The sequence below is a fragment of the Panthera onca genome, chromosome D2 (genome assembly GCF_046562875.1).
Source record: "Panthera onca isolate mPanOnc1 chromosome D2, mPanOnc1 haplotype 2, whole genome shotgun sequence".
Taxonomy (NCBI): domain Eukaryota; kingdom Metazoa; phylum Chordata; class Mammalia; order Carnivora; family Felidae; genus Panthera; species Panthera onca.
The window spans coordinates 82350025-82369913 of record NC_138349.1 but is presented as its reverse complement, the minus strand read 5'-3'; the positions used below and the strand labels follow the sequence as shown (position 1 = coordinate 82369913).

Sequence of the window (19889 nt, the reverse complement as noted above, 5' to 3'; positions counted from 1 at the left end):
AACCCCTCCCCAGCCCCTGCTGATCTTTTCTTAAACACCGAGGACAGGACTCGGGCTCAGAGGTTTTAGACAACAAGCCGAGCGACAATGTGATCATGATTTCCCTCGTGTACGGTTGTTTTCATAATTACCTTCCAGTTGTGCGAAAGGATCTTGCTATTTCACTTATAAGAATGATTTAGGTTTTCTTTTTTGCCTAAGCTTCTTTAAGAAAAAGAAACCGATGCAAAGAAAGTCTTTAAGTAATAGAATAGGTATGAAGCAGACATGCAATCAGAAAGACTTTGGTTCTTTTTTTTTTTTTAATTTTTTTTTAACGTTTATTTATTTTTGAGACAGAGAGAGACAGAGCATGAAGGGGGGAGGAGCAGAGAGAGAAGGAGACACAGAATCGGAAACAGGCTCCAGGCTCCGAGCCATCAGCCCAGAGCCCGACGCGGGGCTCGAACTCAAAGACCGCGAGATCGTGACCTGAGCTGAAGTCGGACACTTAACCGACCGCACCACCCAGGCGCCCCAAGACATTGGTTCTTTAAATTTCCACAGCATTCCCTTTAAGGGTCCTTTTGACTAACTCACAAAACATCCTCTGGACATTGTCCCACATTGAACTGTGGAGTCAGGGTAGCCTCCTTTCAGGAGCATTCTATCACCCTCACAAGACTTTTGCCATCACCCAGTCAGCCCTGTTCTTTTATAAACAAAGACTTTAAAGTCAGGAAAGGCTACGTGTCTTCTCAAATCCCTCAGCTTGCCAGAAATTAAAATTCGTGGGGAATTTGGTAAGGAGAATAATTACTGTATAAAATTCCTCTCGTGCCAAAAAACAAATGCATTAGGTGACATTCTTGGCATACGTTGAACCAGGTAGGACAGGATAAGAGGTCGGTCACTCAAACCAACGTTCTTCACCTGCATGTGGACCAATGTCTTTATCTGTAATGTGGACAGCTTTGTATAATGTAACCAGATCTCCATCTACTGGAATATTACTCAATTCAAAAAGGCGAACTGAATCTATAATTGGGCCTATTGAATAAATCACACATTCTGAAAGGTAAAAGCCCAAAAAGGATAAAGGAATCACCAAAGCTGTCACCCAGTTATTTCTTGGATGGGATCAAGAGGTTCTTATAGATTTCAGCCGTGTGTCCACGCACGTGCCTGGAGCCAGATGAAGGCATGAGCACAGTGAATCTGGTGTCACATAAATAAATGCTGTGGGATCCATCATTAGGTGGATTTTGTTGCAAAATGTGAACGCAGGGTCTTAGAAGTGAGTTGGCATTTTACTTTTCCTCTTAGTAAAGGCAGACACACTCCAAAAAGTTTTTCTGATTTCGAAATTTTCATAAGGATGTTCTTGAATTGACTATTCCCATGAAATTGGCCAGAAACGTGTATTATAAAAAGCTTTACAAGATACAAGGTATGTTTAAAGGGCTGTTGGCTTTTGAATGCTTCAAATAGCGAGTTGCTGAATTCCAAAAGAATGGTTTGCCACACGTAATCCTTCAAGGGAAAAGGAAATCATTACAGGTTGTTAAATGCAGCACTTGATAATGTCAATTAGTTCTGCCTCCGTAAGACGACAAGTAACCTGAGATGACATTAGGAGTGTTTTGCTAGGCAACAGGCCTTCAAAAGTCAGCTTTCCAAAGTGAAACAAGAACGTGATTCCTAATTTGCTAAAAAAGTCATTTTCATGGGAGAACTGTAGCATATATTTTTTTTTTGTACGATCAAACATAAGGACTCTGTGGAGAGTGAAGTAAGTTTGCAAGAGCCAAAATCGATTTGTGATTCTTTTTGTGATCTTTGCCATGAATGCACGCCACCAAGAATATTATTCAGAATTTATTGAATCAGCCATTTCTATTCAAGTTTAGAAGTAAACTTTCTCTCACTTACGTAAACAGAAAAGCCACAAGTTTCATATAATTACATGTTTTCTCACATACAATAAAGTGCCTCCTGAGATAAAACATCGGCCTGTAAACTACGTAATATCCCACACACCACGTTTTCAGAAACACAAAGCTGTATGAGGAGAAAGTTCAGTTTGTACTTGCTTATTATATCCCTGCTTTAGCTTTTCCTCTCGGTTTCCAGATGTGGTTTCGCTTTCTGTCAATTGCCACATCCCATTTATTCAGCCCTTACATCACAATTATTATTGCTCTATTTGTAGAAAAGTAATACCTGACATTCATATTGAGCATGCCTTTATTTTTTTTTTTTTTTTAATTTATTTATTTTTTTAATATATGAAATTTACTGTCAAATTGGTTTCCATACAACACCCAGTGCTCATCCCAAAAGGTGCCCTCCTCAATACCCATCACCCACCCTGCCCTCCCTCCCACCCCCCATCAACCCTCAGTTTGTTCTCAGTTTTTAACAGTCTCTTATGCTTTGGTTGAGCATGCCTTTAAAGGGCTGTAAAAAATATAGCTAATAATTGGTGGGGGGCGGGGGGACACCTGGATAGCTCAGTCGGTGAAGCATCAACTCTTGATTTCTGCTCAGGTCATGACCTCACGGTCATGAGATAGAGCCCCAAATCGGGCTCTGTGCTAACAGCATGGAGCCTGCTTGGGATTCTCTCTCCCACTCTCTGCCCCTCCCCCATTCACACTCTTTCTCTCAAAAAAAAAAGTATTAAAAAATTAAGAACCAATATGTAACTAATAAGGGTCATGTCAAATTCAACAGTATATAAATTTAAAAAACTCTGCTCCCTAAAATTTCTCAGCCTAAAATAGATTTTACCAACCTGAAGTCACTTATGTTAAGTTGTGAGAGTGAATAATTAAAACACAAACAGATGATTATCTTTATATAGAATCAACAAAATGAGTGCTCCCCACATCACCATCTGCTGTCCTCAGACAACAGAAAGGTCATAAGCAGACCAAAAGTGAAATCACATCTAAGAGGATCCTTGGGATGCATCTCATTTAAGTACTCTTACATTTGCCTTGAACCCTATGACATAAGAGATATATAGGTGGTATATAGGTGGGAATAGAAATAATGCCTAATAACTTTATTCAATCTTACAAATAACTCGGAACACACGGTATTAAGTCATAAACTTCAAAAGACGCAGTCCTGAAAGATGTTCTTGATACACTGACATTGACTGTTGAGAACAGTCTACAAGAGTCTGGCCTCTGAACCAGTGCTCTGGCCGTGGCCCTGGTGACTGGCATGCTTGCAAAGGCTACAAATGCCACCAAGCCTGAGTGGACCATCCAGCACCTGAGCTAACAGGAACAGAAATAAATATAAACATCAGCAATTGGAAAATGGGCAAGAGAACATCTGAAAATAGTTTAGTAAGGGAACATACACAATTTCTTCCCCTTGGCAAGAAAAAACAAAGGACTAAAGGCAACCACGATGAGGATTACAGATCATTTCCAAAGAATCATTCAAGGAATTAAAATTACTGTTCAGGAAATTAAAAAGAAGAAGAAGAAGGCTGTAAGAGGGTTTATTAATTAATCTCCCTCCAGTTTATAAATGGGCTCACTAAGAGGAGACAACAAACCATCTGGTCTCTAGGTCTGGTGAAGCTGAATGAAAAAAGTAGGCACAGTGCAACATGAAGAATTATGAGAAAAAGGCTTTCGTGACTGTTAACAGTATATGTCCCATGAAATTCACCAGATTGAGAATTATTGGACCCTCAGACTAGTGTTTTCTGCAAGAAATTAAACCAGTGTGACTTTAGGTGAGCCCTGTAATATCTCTGGTCTCAATTTCCTCATCTGTAAAATGAGCATATTGGGTTAATATAAAAACCAAAGAAAAATATCATCACAGGCATAGGGCTTAGGATTCAAATTTTGTCTTTGTAACTTACAGCTTGAGTGACTTGGGACACAGTCTGTGCCTTGGATTTTTCATCTCTAAGATGAATGCTATCATCCTGTTGGGTTTGTTGAGATTAAGCGAGTTAATACATGGAAAGCCCATACTTAGCACAGTAACTCAATTAGGGTTAAGTGTTGTGGGATTTTTTTTTTCCTGCTACTATTGTGTGTAAATAACAGAAGTCAACTCCTGCTGATTATGCAGGAAAGAAGTTTACTAAAAGAGTGTTTGTTTATAAATTTGGAGAACTAGATTTAAGAGTAAGCTTTCAGGGGGGGGTTTAAGGTTTTTAGGAAGTATGGTTTTAGGAAACCACAACACAAATCTGGAATAATAAGAAAATATATCATGGGTGCTCGACATTATAAGTTTGCACCAGTATGATTCCTACACCAGAATTCAAGTTCACTTTATTGTAACCATGACTGTCCCAGCTGCAAAAGAATTTGGAATGACAAGTATCTGGCCTTTCTTAACTCTTGTAGGAAAATGCAATTTTGCTCAGATTCCCCAGATGTACGAAAAGAGCAGATGCCAGGTGGTCAAAATGAACTCAGCCCATTTGACCTCATGCTAAGATTCATTGCCTACAATCATTTATGAAAGTGTGAGTGGTTTCACTCAAGATAGTATACATCATTTCTTAAAGACTCTATGGTTCCATAATGAAAGATTTAAAATCTGTGACAGAGGAACTTTCAAATACTCTTGATATATAAACTGAATGACTAGGTAGGCTCAGCATCCAATATGTGAATTCAACCCCCTGGATTTATAGTTAGAATTAGGTCTTCAATTTGTCATTTACCTAGTTGAAGGTTTCTATGTATGTATGCGTTATAACAGACAGTAAGTGGTTTCCAGATCTTCCATTAGAAACGTACAGGTTCCCAGAGTTTAATGAACATCCTCTCAAGAAAAACAAAAACCTATATTCTCTCTCTCGGAACTATTAATACTTTTGTGCTGAGGGAATGTGTCCCCTGAGAAGGACATCAGCCAGTCGGGGAAAGAGCCATTATAAGCGGGCTTTATCTATTTTAAACTCCTTAACTATAAAAACAGTGCCAAAAATACCGACAATACAGCTCCCAACTGTCCTTTCTGAGTAATGGACAGCTATTCTAATACCATGACTAACGCCCAGCGTGGTCTTAAATTGGTCTAGACTTCCAGCCTGGTGTAGTCCAAGTCCAGTGGGTGGTGGGTAGAACAGATCTCCCCCAGGCATGAACTTTGAGGTGTCTCTGAACCAGCCAGACTCTGTGATCCCCAAAAATATCCTTGGGGAATTTTTTTCAAGTGGTCATAGAAACCATAGAAAGACAATAAGCTCTCCTGTGCAGTCATCTTGGCTCATAAGCAGATGAAGCCTCCCATGCACGTGATGTCCACAAAATAGTTCAGTGATGTTTTTAGCAATTATAGCAAGAAAGAAAGTTGAAGGGAAAATTTTAAAGGTCAATCTGTTGGTTGCCTATTTATTTTCCAACTGTCAGACAAAGCCTGCCAGATCAGAAATTCTGGAATCGCTACTTTAGTATTATGGGATAAAAGTTGGGTTTCTTCAACCTGAAAAATAAAAATACTACCAAATTCATGCTGTGTATTCCAATAATCCATCGACTAGACCTCTAGGCATTTAACATACACAGAAATCGCCCCCAAGGGATCATCATCAACCAAATGGTGAGGGCAAACCAAGAAGGTGGATTTTACTTTGGTGAAAGAAATATGCCTCCTTATAGGCAACAGATATTAGATATGTCCTTCCAAAATTTGTGTAATAAAATGATTGGAAATTGGAAAGGATTTTAAATGCAGCAGAGAGCTTGCAATTTAACAGCATGCTGATTTTTTTTTCTTAAATGAGTGTTTAAAGGTATGGATCTCTTACAAATGATTAAGCTTCCATATAACAAGGCAAAATGTGGGGATAAGGCTGATGGTCTCTGAAACCAGACTGCCTGGGTTCGAATCCCAGCTTTGCCTCTTCCCAACCATGTGACCTCAGCAAATTACTTAATCTGCCTAGGCTTCAGTGTTTTGGGTAAAACGAGGAGAGCCATGGTCCTGAACCTGTGACGTTCTTTAAGGGTTACTACAGTGTCTGGTATATAGCAAGTGCCGTATAGGTTTCTGTTAGACAAGAAATAAATAGAAGTTTTTAATATATCTCTGAAAATATCAACTTCATATTTTTCAATAAATTCTTGGTTAAGATACAGCTCACTGAATTCTTAAGGAGTTTTTTCCCCCTATAAGTATAAAACATTTCATTTCTCAGTGATGTAAATGTTTTGCTGCTAGATGATTCTGCAAAAATATAGGGGAAGGAAAAAAGGATAAGAACTCTTGAGGCAAATGTTTAAATACTTAGTAAAAGAAACACCCAGTTGTCGGAAGCATAAAATAATCAAGGCAAAGGTAGAACACCCATCCGACGCCCCTTTTTTTAATTGAAAACAACATGATATAAATTAGGAATAAAAAAAGTGATCACAACCAGAGACGTAATTTACGTTGTGATCCAAAAGCCTTTGTGCTAATACTTATAAAATAGTTGAGGAAGTCTCAAGTTGGGATACAGAAAGATTTAACGGTGAAACTAGCAGCCACTTTACTTTTGATTTTAAACAATCCTGTAAAACAAGGTCTTTAAACAACTAACATCTGACTTTTAAGAATCTACGTGGAAAAATATTTGGACACACAAAAAACTTAACACTAACTGCCTCTATAGATGGGTAGGGTGATGCACTGGGAAATGTTTCTTTTCACCTTATATATTTACCGTGTTTTTCCTCTTCTACGTTACTGTTTTCTCCAACAACGTATGTCATTTTATAGTTTAAAACTTCTTATAGTTTAAAACTTCTTAAAGTATCACTTGTAGAAGTTAGCAATGAATACTGTCATTCCGTCCCCTATATTCACCTTTCTCCAAAAATCATAATAAGGTGTAAAGACAAAGATCTCTGGCTTTGCCTGAGTGGGAATAAGAAGACCCTCCCCAGCAAATACACTATCCCAGGTCAGCAGTGGTGGACCAGGCCCACACTTCACATGGGACCCCTGAAGTTGCTTTCCAGTCTTTAACTTCTGGAAAAATAAAGACAGTAACGCTATCTTTAATATCTAATGTCTAGTAAAGAAAAGAACCAGAACTACTCCTTCCCAAAGAAGGCCAAGGGTTGGTTGGTTTCACCAAGGGTTAGTTAAGACAAAGCCAAAAGAAGGAGGAAGAGGAGGAGGAGGAGGAGGAGGAGGAGGAGGAGGAGGGAGAGGAGGAGGGAGAGGAGGAGGAAGAGGAGGAGGAAGAGGAGGGAGGAGGGGGAGTAGGAAATTCTATTTGGACTGAGAACAGCACTGTTCCCCACAAAGAGATCCAACATTAGTAAACCCCTCTCACCATCCTGTCAGCTTTGAAAACAGATTTAAGTTTCTCACTAGCTACCCCCAAAATTAGCCAATCCACACCTTCAAACATTAATCCACAATGTTTCTATGTAGGGGCTCCCATGGCCTCCCTCCCTTGGCCCACGAGAGGGCCTAAATTCAGGGAGACGAGAAGAGAATTCATCACTATTGGCTATGAGATGCCGAGAACGGTGCCACGCATATTTGATGTATTATCTCCCTTAATCAAAAAGCCAATATTATCCCCACTTTGTATATGAGAAAACTGAGGTTCCAAGAAGTTAAGCCATTTGCCCAAAGCCCTATAGCTAGTGAGTCATAGAGCCAGGCAGCCCAACTCCAGAACCCTTACCGCCACCCTACAGACTCCAGGTTACAGCAGAGCCTCAGATTGAAATTATTGTCCAATCCTTCGATGGTCAGGCATTGGTGAGTGTGAACAGCAATAATAATATCTGTCCAGAGCTTGACACATTTTCATGATGCTTATTGCAAGCAAGTTGCTGAAGCACAGAGCATGGTATTAAAATCCACGTAAAGGACCTTGATTTTATCCTCTGACCAGCTATTACTTGTCAATGATAAATCTGTTCCTTATCATGACTTTGAAAATAACTGAGGCACTCAAACTAAAGGTCTTACTGTTTTCTTCTCTCCCTCGTATAATCCACCCTGGATTTGCAGGAAAACGGGCAAAGAAAATATGGTGGACCTCCACCTGGCTGGGATGCTGCACCCCCAGAAAGGGGCTGTGAGATTTTTATTGGGAAACTTCCACGAGACCTTTTTGAGGATGAACTTATACCATTATGTGAAAAAGTGAGTCCAAACTTAATTTTTTTTTTTTATCTTTCAAAGGGAAAATACTCCACACTTTGTTTCACACTTGTTCTTGGTCAGTGATGGTGTCTCTTCCAACTGCTGTTCCTCAACATGGACAAAGTTAAAACCTTCCTGTGAGTGGTTGTCCCCTTATTGCCACTGACTTGATGTAGCTCTTCCTTGACTGACAGCTTGAACTGCTGCTGATAACTTTCAAATTCTGATCTTTGATCTGAAATGGCACAGACATATGGAGTTCACAGCAAGATAGCTATCAGTCTATAATAATACTACAACAACCTTCCAGAATAAGATACTTCTCCAACTTGACATTTTAATCCGGTTTTAAAAAGTATACCCTTTGCATTTAAAGAATGCGTGCACTTGTCGTGGCTCAAAGGTGTATCCATACATAGGGATTCAGAACGAAATTTCCTTCTACAGGTTTGAATTTGTCTGCCCTAAGGCATCAACAAGATTAATAATGTAGTTTCTCAAAGTCATTATATAGTTAAGGAATACATTTCCTCAGTTTTAATTCCAAGCGATATGCTGTTACTAACCCCAAACTTACAGGGAGGACACAAAATTAAATTTTATTTTTATTATTTTACCAAGTGGTGTTTCAACAGCCCCATTCCTAGAAAAGTTAAAATTTTTTTAATGTTTGTTTATTTTTGAGAGGGAGAAGACAAAGTGCAAGTTGAGGAGGGGCAGAGAGAGGGGGAGACACAGAATCCGAAGCAGGCTCCAGGCTCTGAGCCGTCAGCACAGAGCCCGGCGTGGGGCTCAAACTCATGCTGTGAGATCATGACCCGAGCCAAAGTCGGACACTTAACTGACTGAGCCACCCAGGTGCCCCATAGAAAATTTAGAAAAAAATTTCTTTCTCTAAATACCAAAATTGCTTGGATGTATAAGTCAGCTTCAGTTTCAGAACCATTCCTAATTTTGTACAAAAAATCTCATTTGGCATGTGCACAAACTATGGGGATTTAATCCGGTAAGAATCTTAGATACTGAACCTGAAAATGGGGAGGAGGCAGTTCCAAGGGGTAACCAACCACCAGGGTATTCGCACACATTTAATGACACCTCTTCTCCCTGTATATGCCTGACCTGTTAGGGTCACTCATCGTACAGCGGCCAGCAATAATAAATTACTGAGCCTGGCTTGCCGGAGAAGATTTGTGGTAGCAAGAAGGAATAGTTTATAGGCAAAGCAAAAGATCTGAGACCAGAGGGATACGGTGAGTGTCCTCCTACTGTGGAGGTCCTGACGTTGGACCAGTCACATAAGACTAGCACCGACCTTCAGCCTACAGATGAAAAAAACAACAGGAATCCCCAGATCGTCCTCTAAATCACATCTTCCCTGTACATCTTGAGATCATGGTGGCAGAAAGACAGCTAAGAAATCAGCTCAGCAAGGTTTCAAATGAGCATCCGGGTTTTTGTTTTAAACATCAGTGGTGGAGTATTACAAAAGAAAGACAAAACTATAGAAACTTCAGAGGCAATGTAGAGGGCAAGGACAAATCTGTCAAGACATTGTCCTTCTGAGGACAAACGCGTTTTCAGGTCCCTGGGATGGGGGATAGATCCACAGATAACTGAATGATGAAAGGCCATTTACTCCGTTGAAAACATACTCTGTTAAGTCAGGTTGAAATGCCATGTGTACACGTTTTCTTTATGTAACTTGACTTTGCCCGTGAGTCAGATAGCAGATCCGAACCCAGAATGAAACTATGCAAAGCGTTCCACACGGGATGCAAATGTCAAACATAGCAGAGGTAAGACTTCGGAAAACGTTGTGTGGGTGTGTTTTCACTTGGAAGGACAAATAGACAAACTGGACTCTCTCTCTCTTTTCCCTGCAGATGGGTAAAATTTATGAAATGCGGATGATGATGGATTTTAATGGCAACAATCGAGGGTATGCATTTGTAACTTTCTCAAATAGACAAGAAGCCAAGGACGCCATCAAACAACTTAACAACTACGAAATTAGGTAAGACCCGCCTCTCCTGATGGAAAATGAAACAGACAACGGATCTGCATAAATATGTGCTGGGCACTGCTCAACACATCGGAAATATCAGGATACCTTTCCCTGTAAGCAAATGGATACAGATTGTTTAAGAGTAGGACCGTCCTAAGTGGACTCTAAGAAAGCAAACGCAACAAACAAAAAGCAGAACCAGACCTACCAACACAGAGAGCAAAGTGATGGTTGCCGGGGTTGGGGGAGCTGAACAAAATGGGTGATAGGCGGGGGGAGACACAGGCTTCCAGTCACGGAGTGAATAAGTCACAGGGATGAAGGTCACAGCATAGGGTACGATGGTACTGTAACGGCGTCTTACGGTGACAGACGGTAGCTATGCCTGTGGTGAGCACGGCACTCTGGGCTTTCATAGCACTTGAATGCCATGTCACATTGTGTGTCAACTACACTTGAAAGATAAATTAAGAATGAAAAAATAAAGCCACCTGCGAGGAAATGGCTACTCTAACTTGGTGTCCTTAAGAACCTGCCCTCCGGGAAAAGTAAAACTGTACACGCAACTTGAATGCAAAAAGTCAGCCGTCACAGCCAGACTTGGAGGAAGATGATTCCAGAGAATAAGAACACCAAGGGCAACGTTTCCCAAGTGGGAACAAGCTCAGTGTGTTAGAGAACAGCACCGAGGAGGTGGAAACAGACGGGAGAGTTGAAGCTGATGCAGTTGGAGAGCCTTATACACCGCGATTCAAAATTTAGCTTTTATTCTAATAAAAAGGGGAAAACATTTCACTAGGTCCGTGCTTCTTAAACCAGAACTCTGGCTGTTGGGTGAAGTAACAGGTAGGCAAAGATGGAAAGGGGTAAGCTGCAGCGGGAGACTCATTTAGGTCTGGACGACAGATGATGGCAGGTGTACAGGGGCTGGCGGTGCAGGTGCTCAGAGAGGCCGAATCTGGGATACCTTCTGGAGGTTGCACAGACAAGACGGGCTCCATATTGGATTGAGAGTGCAAGCGATGTTCGAATTCAGGGAAGAAAGCTAAGATGTGGGTCCCAGTATCTGTGGATGAGATAGAGTCACTGAGATGGGAAAGAATGAGAGAATAGCCTGCTGGACACATGAAGAGCTGAGTTGGGGTGGATTTACATTCGAGATTCACGTGAGACGTCTCGGGGGAGCGGTTGAAGAGGTGATCGTCTGCATGATATCAGAGTCAGGACAGAGGTCACAGAGCCAGCCAAACATAGGTGATGTTGCAAATCATGGGACCAGTGGAAGGTTCCAGGGCACAATCGGCCCTGTGCAATCAATAATTGGCTTTTATCGGCTGGAAATATGACTAGCGTCACGAAACGGAGTTCTAACACCTTCACATAGAGAGGGAACTGTCCTGAATCCTCTCATAAAGGAAGTCCTGGGCCACCTGGAAGAAAGATTAGTGGAACCGTTGAAAAGTGATAGCTTTGGGGTCAGACGGGCTTCGCCTGAGTGCCGGCAAGTGACATAACCTCTCCGAGCCTCAATGTCCTCCTCCCTAAAGTGGTGATATGAGGCCTCATTTCACAGGTGTTATTGTGGGGATGCTCTAAAGATTTTTCAATGTTTACCCCAGTGTGTGGAACTTGGTAATAGGTCAATAAATGACAGAACTCTTACATATTAGCACATTCATCAATTCCAAGATGCAGTTTTCATTGATTTCCTCTCTGCCTCTGAAAATTATTGTCATCCTAGATGTGAATAGAGAGTAGATTTCCTACAATTATCTTTTCCCTCACTTCCTTCCTCTACACCCCAAATAAGTCACGTATTATCCTCATAATTCTGTAAAATCAATCAATTACTGGGTCATTTTTCTTAAAACCCTCCAGCCATCGAGACATTGACTGGATTGGCAACTGTAACAGCCCAGCCACCCCATCCCAAGGTCAGAGCCTGGAACCGGGGTTTGGAGGAAGGTATCCAGGAAGTTCCGCACATGCCTCCACGGATCCCAAAGAGTTCTGTCTGGAATGTGGAGGGTTGTCTGGCATGGGAACCAGGCGATCAGAACACAGGTGCCTTCGGAGAAATCCTGGAACCTCGTGCAGTGACAGTTTTACCATCGGCACATAATTACTCACGTGTTCTCGGCATCTGTCGCGGAAAATAATGCACCCCTGAACTGTTTTGGACAGGACCACAGCAAGCTCTATTTTAATGTAACTTTTAAATATTCCAGCCACAGGGATCTGGGGATCGGAAGAGTCCCCACTCCTTGGTCCTTCATGGAGCCTAGACACCTTAAGAGCAAGAGTTATCCCCAAAATAGCTTTGAAGTTGAGGCAGATGTCGACTCAGCTACGTAGGGAATCAGCACGGGTCTCAACACGTTGTTACACCCTGGGGCCTGTCCGTGCTTTGGGAAGAGAGAGAGGCTATGAATAATGAACACAATCGATCCATTACAGTCCCTGACCCATAACAGAATTCTCTGTGACTTTCAGGGCCTTCAACTATAAAAGAGGTAAAACGATACTTACCCCGTGGGGGCATCGTGAAACATAAATAGACCATGCAGCGATGCTCAGTGCCTGGCACAGATCACATGCTCTATGAGTGTTTGCTGATGATTACAGCAGACAGGAGGAGGAGGGAGAGGAGAGGGAGGAGGAGGGGGTGGAGGAGGGGGTGGAGGAGGGGGAGGAGGAAGAGGAATATTATAAAGCATCGGGAAAGAGAAAGCTGGTGAAAGTCAAAGTTCAGGTTGGATTCCAGAAGCAAGGGGAAGGCACAGAGGTACTTAAAAATCACGGTGTGGGATAAATAGAATATGAAGCCGAAGAATAGATACCCTAGAGTCGTCCTCACCTGCTCCCACTCTGCCTTGGATCAGTCCTGCCAGAGAGAGAACCTTTCTTTCAGAGAAGGATAAACTTCAACTGGCTCTTAGCCACCCTTTCTCAGGGGATCGATAAGGTTCTTTATGCGGAAAAGACCCACAATTGTCGTATCATCCTCCTCCTCAGCAAATATTCACGGAGATTTGTCTCATGCCTGGCTTCTAGAGACATGAAAGCCGTGCCCTCAGCTTGTGAGAGGTGGCTTTTCATCTCCAAGCAGCGCTGGGAAAGTGCAGGACAAACCACACAGATTTAAAACTAGGACACGGAGGCTCCAGGCTCCACCTGCTGGCCACTGACACCTGACTGGCCCTCCCTCAAAAAGAAGAGACTTTCTAAAGAAATAGTATCTTGGAATAGAGGGGGGTTGAAGGTAAGCAAGCAAAACAAAAACAAAAGTCCCAAAGATTACTTTATCTACCCTTCCCTCCCCCCCCCCCCACCCCTGGGAAAAACCACATTCCTGGGGCAATGTCCACCAGACTGTAATGGACCTGTCACACCTCTGATACTGGGTCCCCAGCTCTTCAGCAAAGCATGGAGGACAGCGGGGCAGGGCCCCCGTCCCGGTGACAGCACCTGCACAGGACTCGACACCACCAGCTCCCAGAGAGCAGAGCAACCCCCCTGCTCACCCAGCTGAGCACCTCTGCTCATGACGCACAAGTCATTTCTGTTAAAGGAACTTTACCCATTTTTAATAACTTCCTGTTATTAGAAAAGTCACACAGCCTGATATACAACAAATAGCAAAAGCCAAAATAAAAAAAAAAAACATTAACGTGCAAACCATTCCTCCATAACCCCGTTGCCCCGAGATAATCACTATGTTGGCTCTTTATTGCCTTCCTAGGTTTTCAGCACCGTGTCCATCAAAATGGTCTCCTCATACATGTATTTTGCCATCTATTTTGAAGCCAGCAGCATATTGTGAGCCGTTTTTTTAACCAATAAATACCCTTCTACATTACTACCCATAATGACTTTCGAGCATCCTACGGTATAAATGCCCGTCTCTTGTTCACCAGTGATTCTCAGCCAGGAGCAGAAGCATTCACCCAAAGGGACATTTAGAAAGATGAAGAGGCATTTTTAGACAGCCTAACGGTGGTCATTAGGATTTAGTGAGGAAGAACCCAGGGTGACAAGCCTGTTATGGTGCACAAGGAGGAAACGTCCAACCTCAGATTCGATATCGTCTCAGCCAAGAGGCCTTACACCGGTCCTGGATGCTGGGATATTTTGATTATTTCTAATCTGGGGACTATTTTAAGTAATAGCAGTGAATATCCTTACACAAAAATGTTGGTGTTCAACTCTTCCCTAAAGACACTCCCAGAAGGAGCACTATGTGCCCCCAAATCATATACAAAAGATTTCTGACACATTTCCCCAAATGTCCCCCCAGAAAAGCTTAATCTGCACTCTGCCGGTGGAGATGAACATTAACTTGCTAATCAGCAACACCATAGAGAAGAAACAGGAACTGAACGGAGAGTCCGGAGGCCAATTTCCTCCCTTAAGATCTCTACCATCTTAAGCAAACCACTTAATTTCTTGGAGCCTCGAGTTTTTCATCTGGAAAATGGAAACAGCACCTGTTCTGCCCATATCACAGGTTTAGCGTAGGCCAAGTAAGATGCTATGTGAAAATTTCTAAAGCATGTCAGAATAGCTTCCCTGTTGGGCTGGCGAGGACAGGGAGCAGCCAGGTTTGCAATTTCATGACCGTCCCCACCCAGGCAGGCAGTGTGAGCAACGTGGGCCAAGGTGCAGCAGCCCCAGTATCGGGAATTATCCTGGGTGGTGAGAAAACACTATGAAGACCAAACATGTCACATCTGCAGGACTTATCAGGTCCACAGTCACGTGTCTTCAACTTCTTTTTTTTTTTTTTGGAAAAAATTTGAATGATTATTTATTTTTGAGAGAGGGAGAGAGAGAGCGAGCACAAATGGGGGAGGGGAAGAGAGAGAGGGAGACACAGAATCGGAAGCAGTCTCCAGGCCCCGAGCCGTCAGCACAGAGCCCGACGCGGGGCTCCAACTCACAGACTGGGAGATCATGACCTGAGCTGAAGTTGGACGCTCAACCGACTAAGCCACCCAGGCACCCCAAGGTGGACTTAGCTTTTAAAGAGCTATTTATATTTAAAAAAATTTTTTTTAACATTTATTTGTTTTTGAGAGACAGAGCATGAGCAGGAGAAGGGCAGAGAGAGAGAGAGAATGGGAGACACAGAATCCGACACAGGCTCCAGGCTCTGAGCTGTCAGCACAGAGCCCAACATGGGGCTTAAACCCACAAGTCGTGAGATCATGACCTGAGCCGAAGTCGGATGCTTAACCGACTGAGCCACCCAGGGGCCCCTCGTGTCTTCAACTTCTTAAACCTCAATCACACAGGATTCTTGCCAAGCAGAATGCCATTCATTCATTCATTGTTTTTGCAGAAACGGGCGTCTCTTAGGGGTGTGCGCCAGTGTGGACAACTGCCGGTTGTTTGTCGGGGGGATCCCCAAGACCAAAAAGCGAGAAGAGATCTTAGCGGAGATGAAAAAGGTCACCGAGGGAGTCGTAGATGTCATTGTCTACCCGAGCGCCGCAGATAAAACCAGAAACCGGGGCTTTGCCTTTGTGGAGTACGAGAGTCATCGGACAGCTGCCATGGCCCGAAGGAAGCTGCTGCCAGGTTGGCATCCCCTCCCCAAAGAGAAGGTTCCTCCGCTCTGCCTCAGGCTGCTGCAGAGGAGGAGGTACCTGCTGGGTGTGGTTGGCTTGCTCTGGAGCTTTGCTTCTGCGCTATCCTAACTCCCTTCCCCTTCTTATCTATGTTACCGTAGACTAAGCTCCCTGAAGTTTTCACAGAATGGGTTCTGGAAAACATGCCCTTAGTCTAATGTACTTGCCCTGGGGACCTCCAGACCTAGGAGCTGCAGCAGCCCTGTAACAAGGTGTTAAAGTGAGGAATCTTCTCAAAAGTGAATATATACATTATTTTTCTATACAGATGCTGTTGTCAGGCTTACTAGAAATGGAGGAGGTTGTCCATTACAATGTAGAATAAGCCTGCAAGCGACACATTAGCCTGATGGCAATTAAGTGACATGAAGTCATACCGTGACTCCTCAGTATCTAATGTGGGGCTGGGGGGCGGGGTAGAAATAACAGCCCTCCACAGAAAGGTAGCTAGTAGGTGCTACAACCACAGGGTGGGTCCTGTTTGGGCAACAGCCACCAATTCCAGAGATTAAAAGACTCCAACAAGGCCCTCCCTCAGTCAGATCAGCTTAGGGTAAATTGTTGAAAGTCCTCTGCTCATTCTAAAATAGTCACCAAAATTTACACAAAGTAAGGTATTAAGAGGAATCGATACTAAAATGAGAGGATTTCAAGAATGCCAGAGTGGACACATTGGAATCAACTCTTCTCTTGAACACCATGGAAAAGCCATGAGAATTAAAGACAAAACAACCACCACCTAGATTTACATTGTCCACATACACATCCTTACAAAAAAGCCATGATGAAGTCACAGGGATGGAAGGTACAGAGTCGGAATGTAGTCAATGGTACTGTAACGACGTTGTAGTCAACGGTATTGTATGGGGCCGTGATAGCGACACTTGTGGTGAGCGCAACGTCAACATGTAGAGTTGTCCGGTCACTATGTTTTGCCCCTGGCACTAGGGTAACATGTGTATCAACTATACTTCAGAACATAAACAAGTGTTAACACAATGAGAGCATTCACCCTCTAGAAGTTTGCAAAATTGGAAGACGGCTTCTGATCTTGGGGAAGACTTTTTATCCATATTTTCATGGAGGCAGCTTATAAGGGAAAAGATAGGAAACAGCCCCCAAATTTGCTGAGTCCTTTAGAGAGCTGGGCATTTTTAATGTCGATGCTTCCTTTCACTACTCCGTCACCACCCGATGGTCAGACCTGGGCCACCCAGGCACAGAGAATCACGGGCCCTCCTCATGAGGCACCCTTAGCCTTTTGGTGACATGAACTTCATCTCTGGTGTCTTCTTCAACTCTTCTCTGTTCAACAGTTCTGCCACGAAAAAGTTCCTTGTATCCCTACTGACCTCAGACTACCCATAGAGTCTCAAAACGTTTATTCCCAAACATAGACTGTTTTAAAACACTCGCGATTATTCTTCCCACTCTGTTCTTCTCTGGACGTACCCCACCATCTGCCTACTCCATCCTGAACATTACCCTCAGGTCACTGTTGCCAAATATCAGATCATCTTTTCTACAATTCTTGTCAACAGTAGGAATTTGATCTCTATGTGTGGAGAGACTGAATGGTGCCACTCTGTCCCAAGGGGGTTGGGGAGCACAGCAGTGAAAGATGGTCCAAAATGGGAGAAAGATAGTTTTCAGGGGCCAGTGTTCCTAAAGAACTAGAATATCCCCTCAACTTCCTGTCTTCAAAGAAAAGAGCATATCGACCCATGAAAGTGCTTCTCTCTACCTGCGCAATCTACTGCCCCTTTGGACACTCTACCTATTACCTCACCATACAGTCAACAACAGAGGATTTCAGTCACTGACCGTCCTCTGTAGGGCCTACTCTGAAAGAAGGAGATCTTTACTAAACGTGATAAGCAAGGACCGCAAGAAGCTTTTCCTTCTTCGTTGATCCAGACTTGGAGACAGACAGAAAATTGTTGTCGAACACAATGTATTGCCTCCCAGCCACCTACCTTCCCAGGTGACAGCAGCAGCCCTCTCTGGACGTTGCATGTTTGCGGAGGCGTGTGTCGAACAAAGTCATTGCATCCAACTGAGAGGCCAACAGAACATTCAAAGGATACTCTGAAGAAAGCCCTAGTGTCAGCCTGCACGGGGACCACCTGGAGGGTTTGTCAAAGTGCAGCTAGCCAGGCCCCACCTCCAGGGTTCCGGAGTCAGAAGGTCAGGTATGGCGTCTGCCAATTTGCCTTCGTAACAAGTTCCCAAGATGCTATGCTTCTGAGACCATGAGTCTGAGAACCTGCAATCTAAGTCAATGACCGTCTCTCACCGGCCGCAGATCTGAATAACCTGAGGACACTTTTAAACATACCAGAAACCAAATCAATCTCTCCTCAGCTGAATCTGCTTCTCTGGGACACTGGTGTTTTCAGTTTTCCAGATGATCTTGTAGTGGAGCTAGTTTTGCGATCCACTGCTAAATCCTCCAACTAAGGGTTCTGGCCATCACCTGCATGGGAGGTCAACAAGTACACGTGGGGACCACTCAGCATGGGAGCATTTACTAAAACTCTACAATGTGCTTTGCTCTCTTCCAAAGGAAATTCTTTAAAAAAAAAAAAATCAAGCCTAACTATTGCACTCAAAGAGTGCACACTCGGAGAAAACTAGACACACAAGAAAAGAGACCAAATAAAAAAGTCCCTTAGGTGTATCATCTTTTATTTTTGCAGCAGCACTGGGTAGTGACTTTTATTATCCCAATTTTATCAATGAGGAGATTGGTGGTTAGGAAGGTGGTGTCCTAGCCAGGATGGCGATCTGATATTCAAACTTGTCTGGCTTCAGAGGCCATGTTTCCAAATCCCCCTGCAACACTGACTTTCAGGGGGATGTTTGAGATCACTGCTTACCATAATTCCTCTCATTTCTGTCCACTTCAGCCTTCTGCAGATTTTCAGGCCGGCTGAAGGCAGACTGTGGTTCCAGGCCAGGAAGGCTAGAGCAGTGTTCTCAACTTTGGCTGAATTAACTGAGATGATTTTAAGAATCCTGAAACCCGGACCACTCATATCAAATTTGGGAAGGAGAGTCCTGGGGTCAGTGATGAGCTAGTCAATCTTTTTTTTTTAACTTAAGTTTATTTATTTTGAGAGAGAGAGAAAGAGTGCAAGCAGAGGAGGGGCAGAGAGAGAGAGAGAGAGAGAGAGAGAGGGAGGGAGAGAGTCCCAAGCTAATAGCACTAACAGGGTGGAAGCCAATGTGGGGCTTGATCTCACGAATCATGAGATCATGACCCAAGCTGAAATCAAGAGTCAGATGCTCAACCAACTGAGCCACCCAGGCGCCCCTGAGCTGGTCAATCTTTAACAGGCAACTCCCAGAGAAAATCCAAAGTCCTGCCTTGTAGTATGTGCAGATTCCCATGGTATTGACAGTCCCGCTGTGGCTGATTTCAAACTACCAAGGTGGCATCCACTGGCTCACACAATTCTGAAAACTTAACAGTCCAGTGTTGCAAGTGGAAAGGAATTGGGTCCAGCTCAACAATGAGTGGGACTCAGGTTGGGTATTTCTCAAAGCTCTTACAGTCTGAGGCCAATGCTGAGAAGCCCTCAGCTACAGAAACCAGAGACATCTTGGGGATCTTGGGCTAGGACAGTCAGCAAGGACTATGTAAAGCACAGAAAAGAAAGGGAAGGAAAACAAAGCAAAAGAAGTGAAAGGAAAAGGAAGTGGAAGGAATAGAAGGGAGCAGGGGGAAGAAAAGGGAAGAGAGGGATGAAGAAAACTATCCCCTGGGATGCGGGGCAGGTAGCTAGCCACTGGGGTCCCACAAGAACCAGCCCCTCTGGGATTAGCTAACTCATGTAAACGTGCCTCTTTTTTGTTCGGGTTTCAGGGAGTCAGTGCAACAGATGGTTTCACTAACTGCTTTCCAAAGAATAAAAAGATGCCTTTTGATTGAAAATGATTGCCTCCCATGTGGAATAATACTTGAACAACTGAACCCTTACCAACACTGAGAATTTCTGATTGTGTTCTCTCAAGCTTTTTATTGCTTCCAGGCTGTAGCTTGTTCCAAAACAACTAATAAAAAACACACAAGACTTCCAATCAAATTTAGAAGTTGAGTTGACCCCCCATCACTTCAGCTGGGCTCT

At 43.3% G+C, this 19889-nt stretch overlaps 1 protein-coding gene across 3 annotated transcripts in view; it reads left to right on the top strand.

Moving 5' to 3' along the window:
- The window catches only part of A1CF (APOBEC1 complementation factor), an 85306-nt gene that overhangs the window by 34667 nt on the left and 30750 nt on the right, over positions 1-19889 (top strand). For all 3 annotated transcript variants that reach the window (XM_060643021.3, XM_060643019.3, XM_060643020.3), the window contains 3 exons: positions 7987-8121; positions 10008-10138; positions 15471-15709. In XM_060643021.3, the coding sequence (XP_060499004.1) occupies positions 10008-10138; positions 15471-15709 (370 nt within the window). In that variant the 5' untranslated portion in view covers positions 7987-8121. The remainder of the gene's footprint in view (positions 1-7986; positions 8122-10007; positions 10139-15470; positions 15710-19889) is intronic.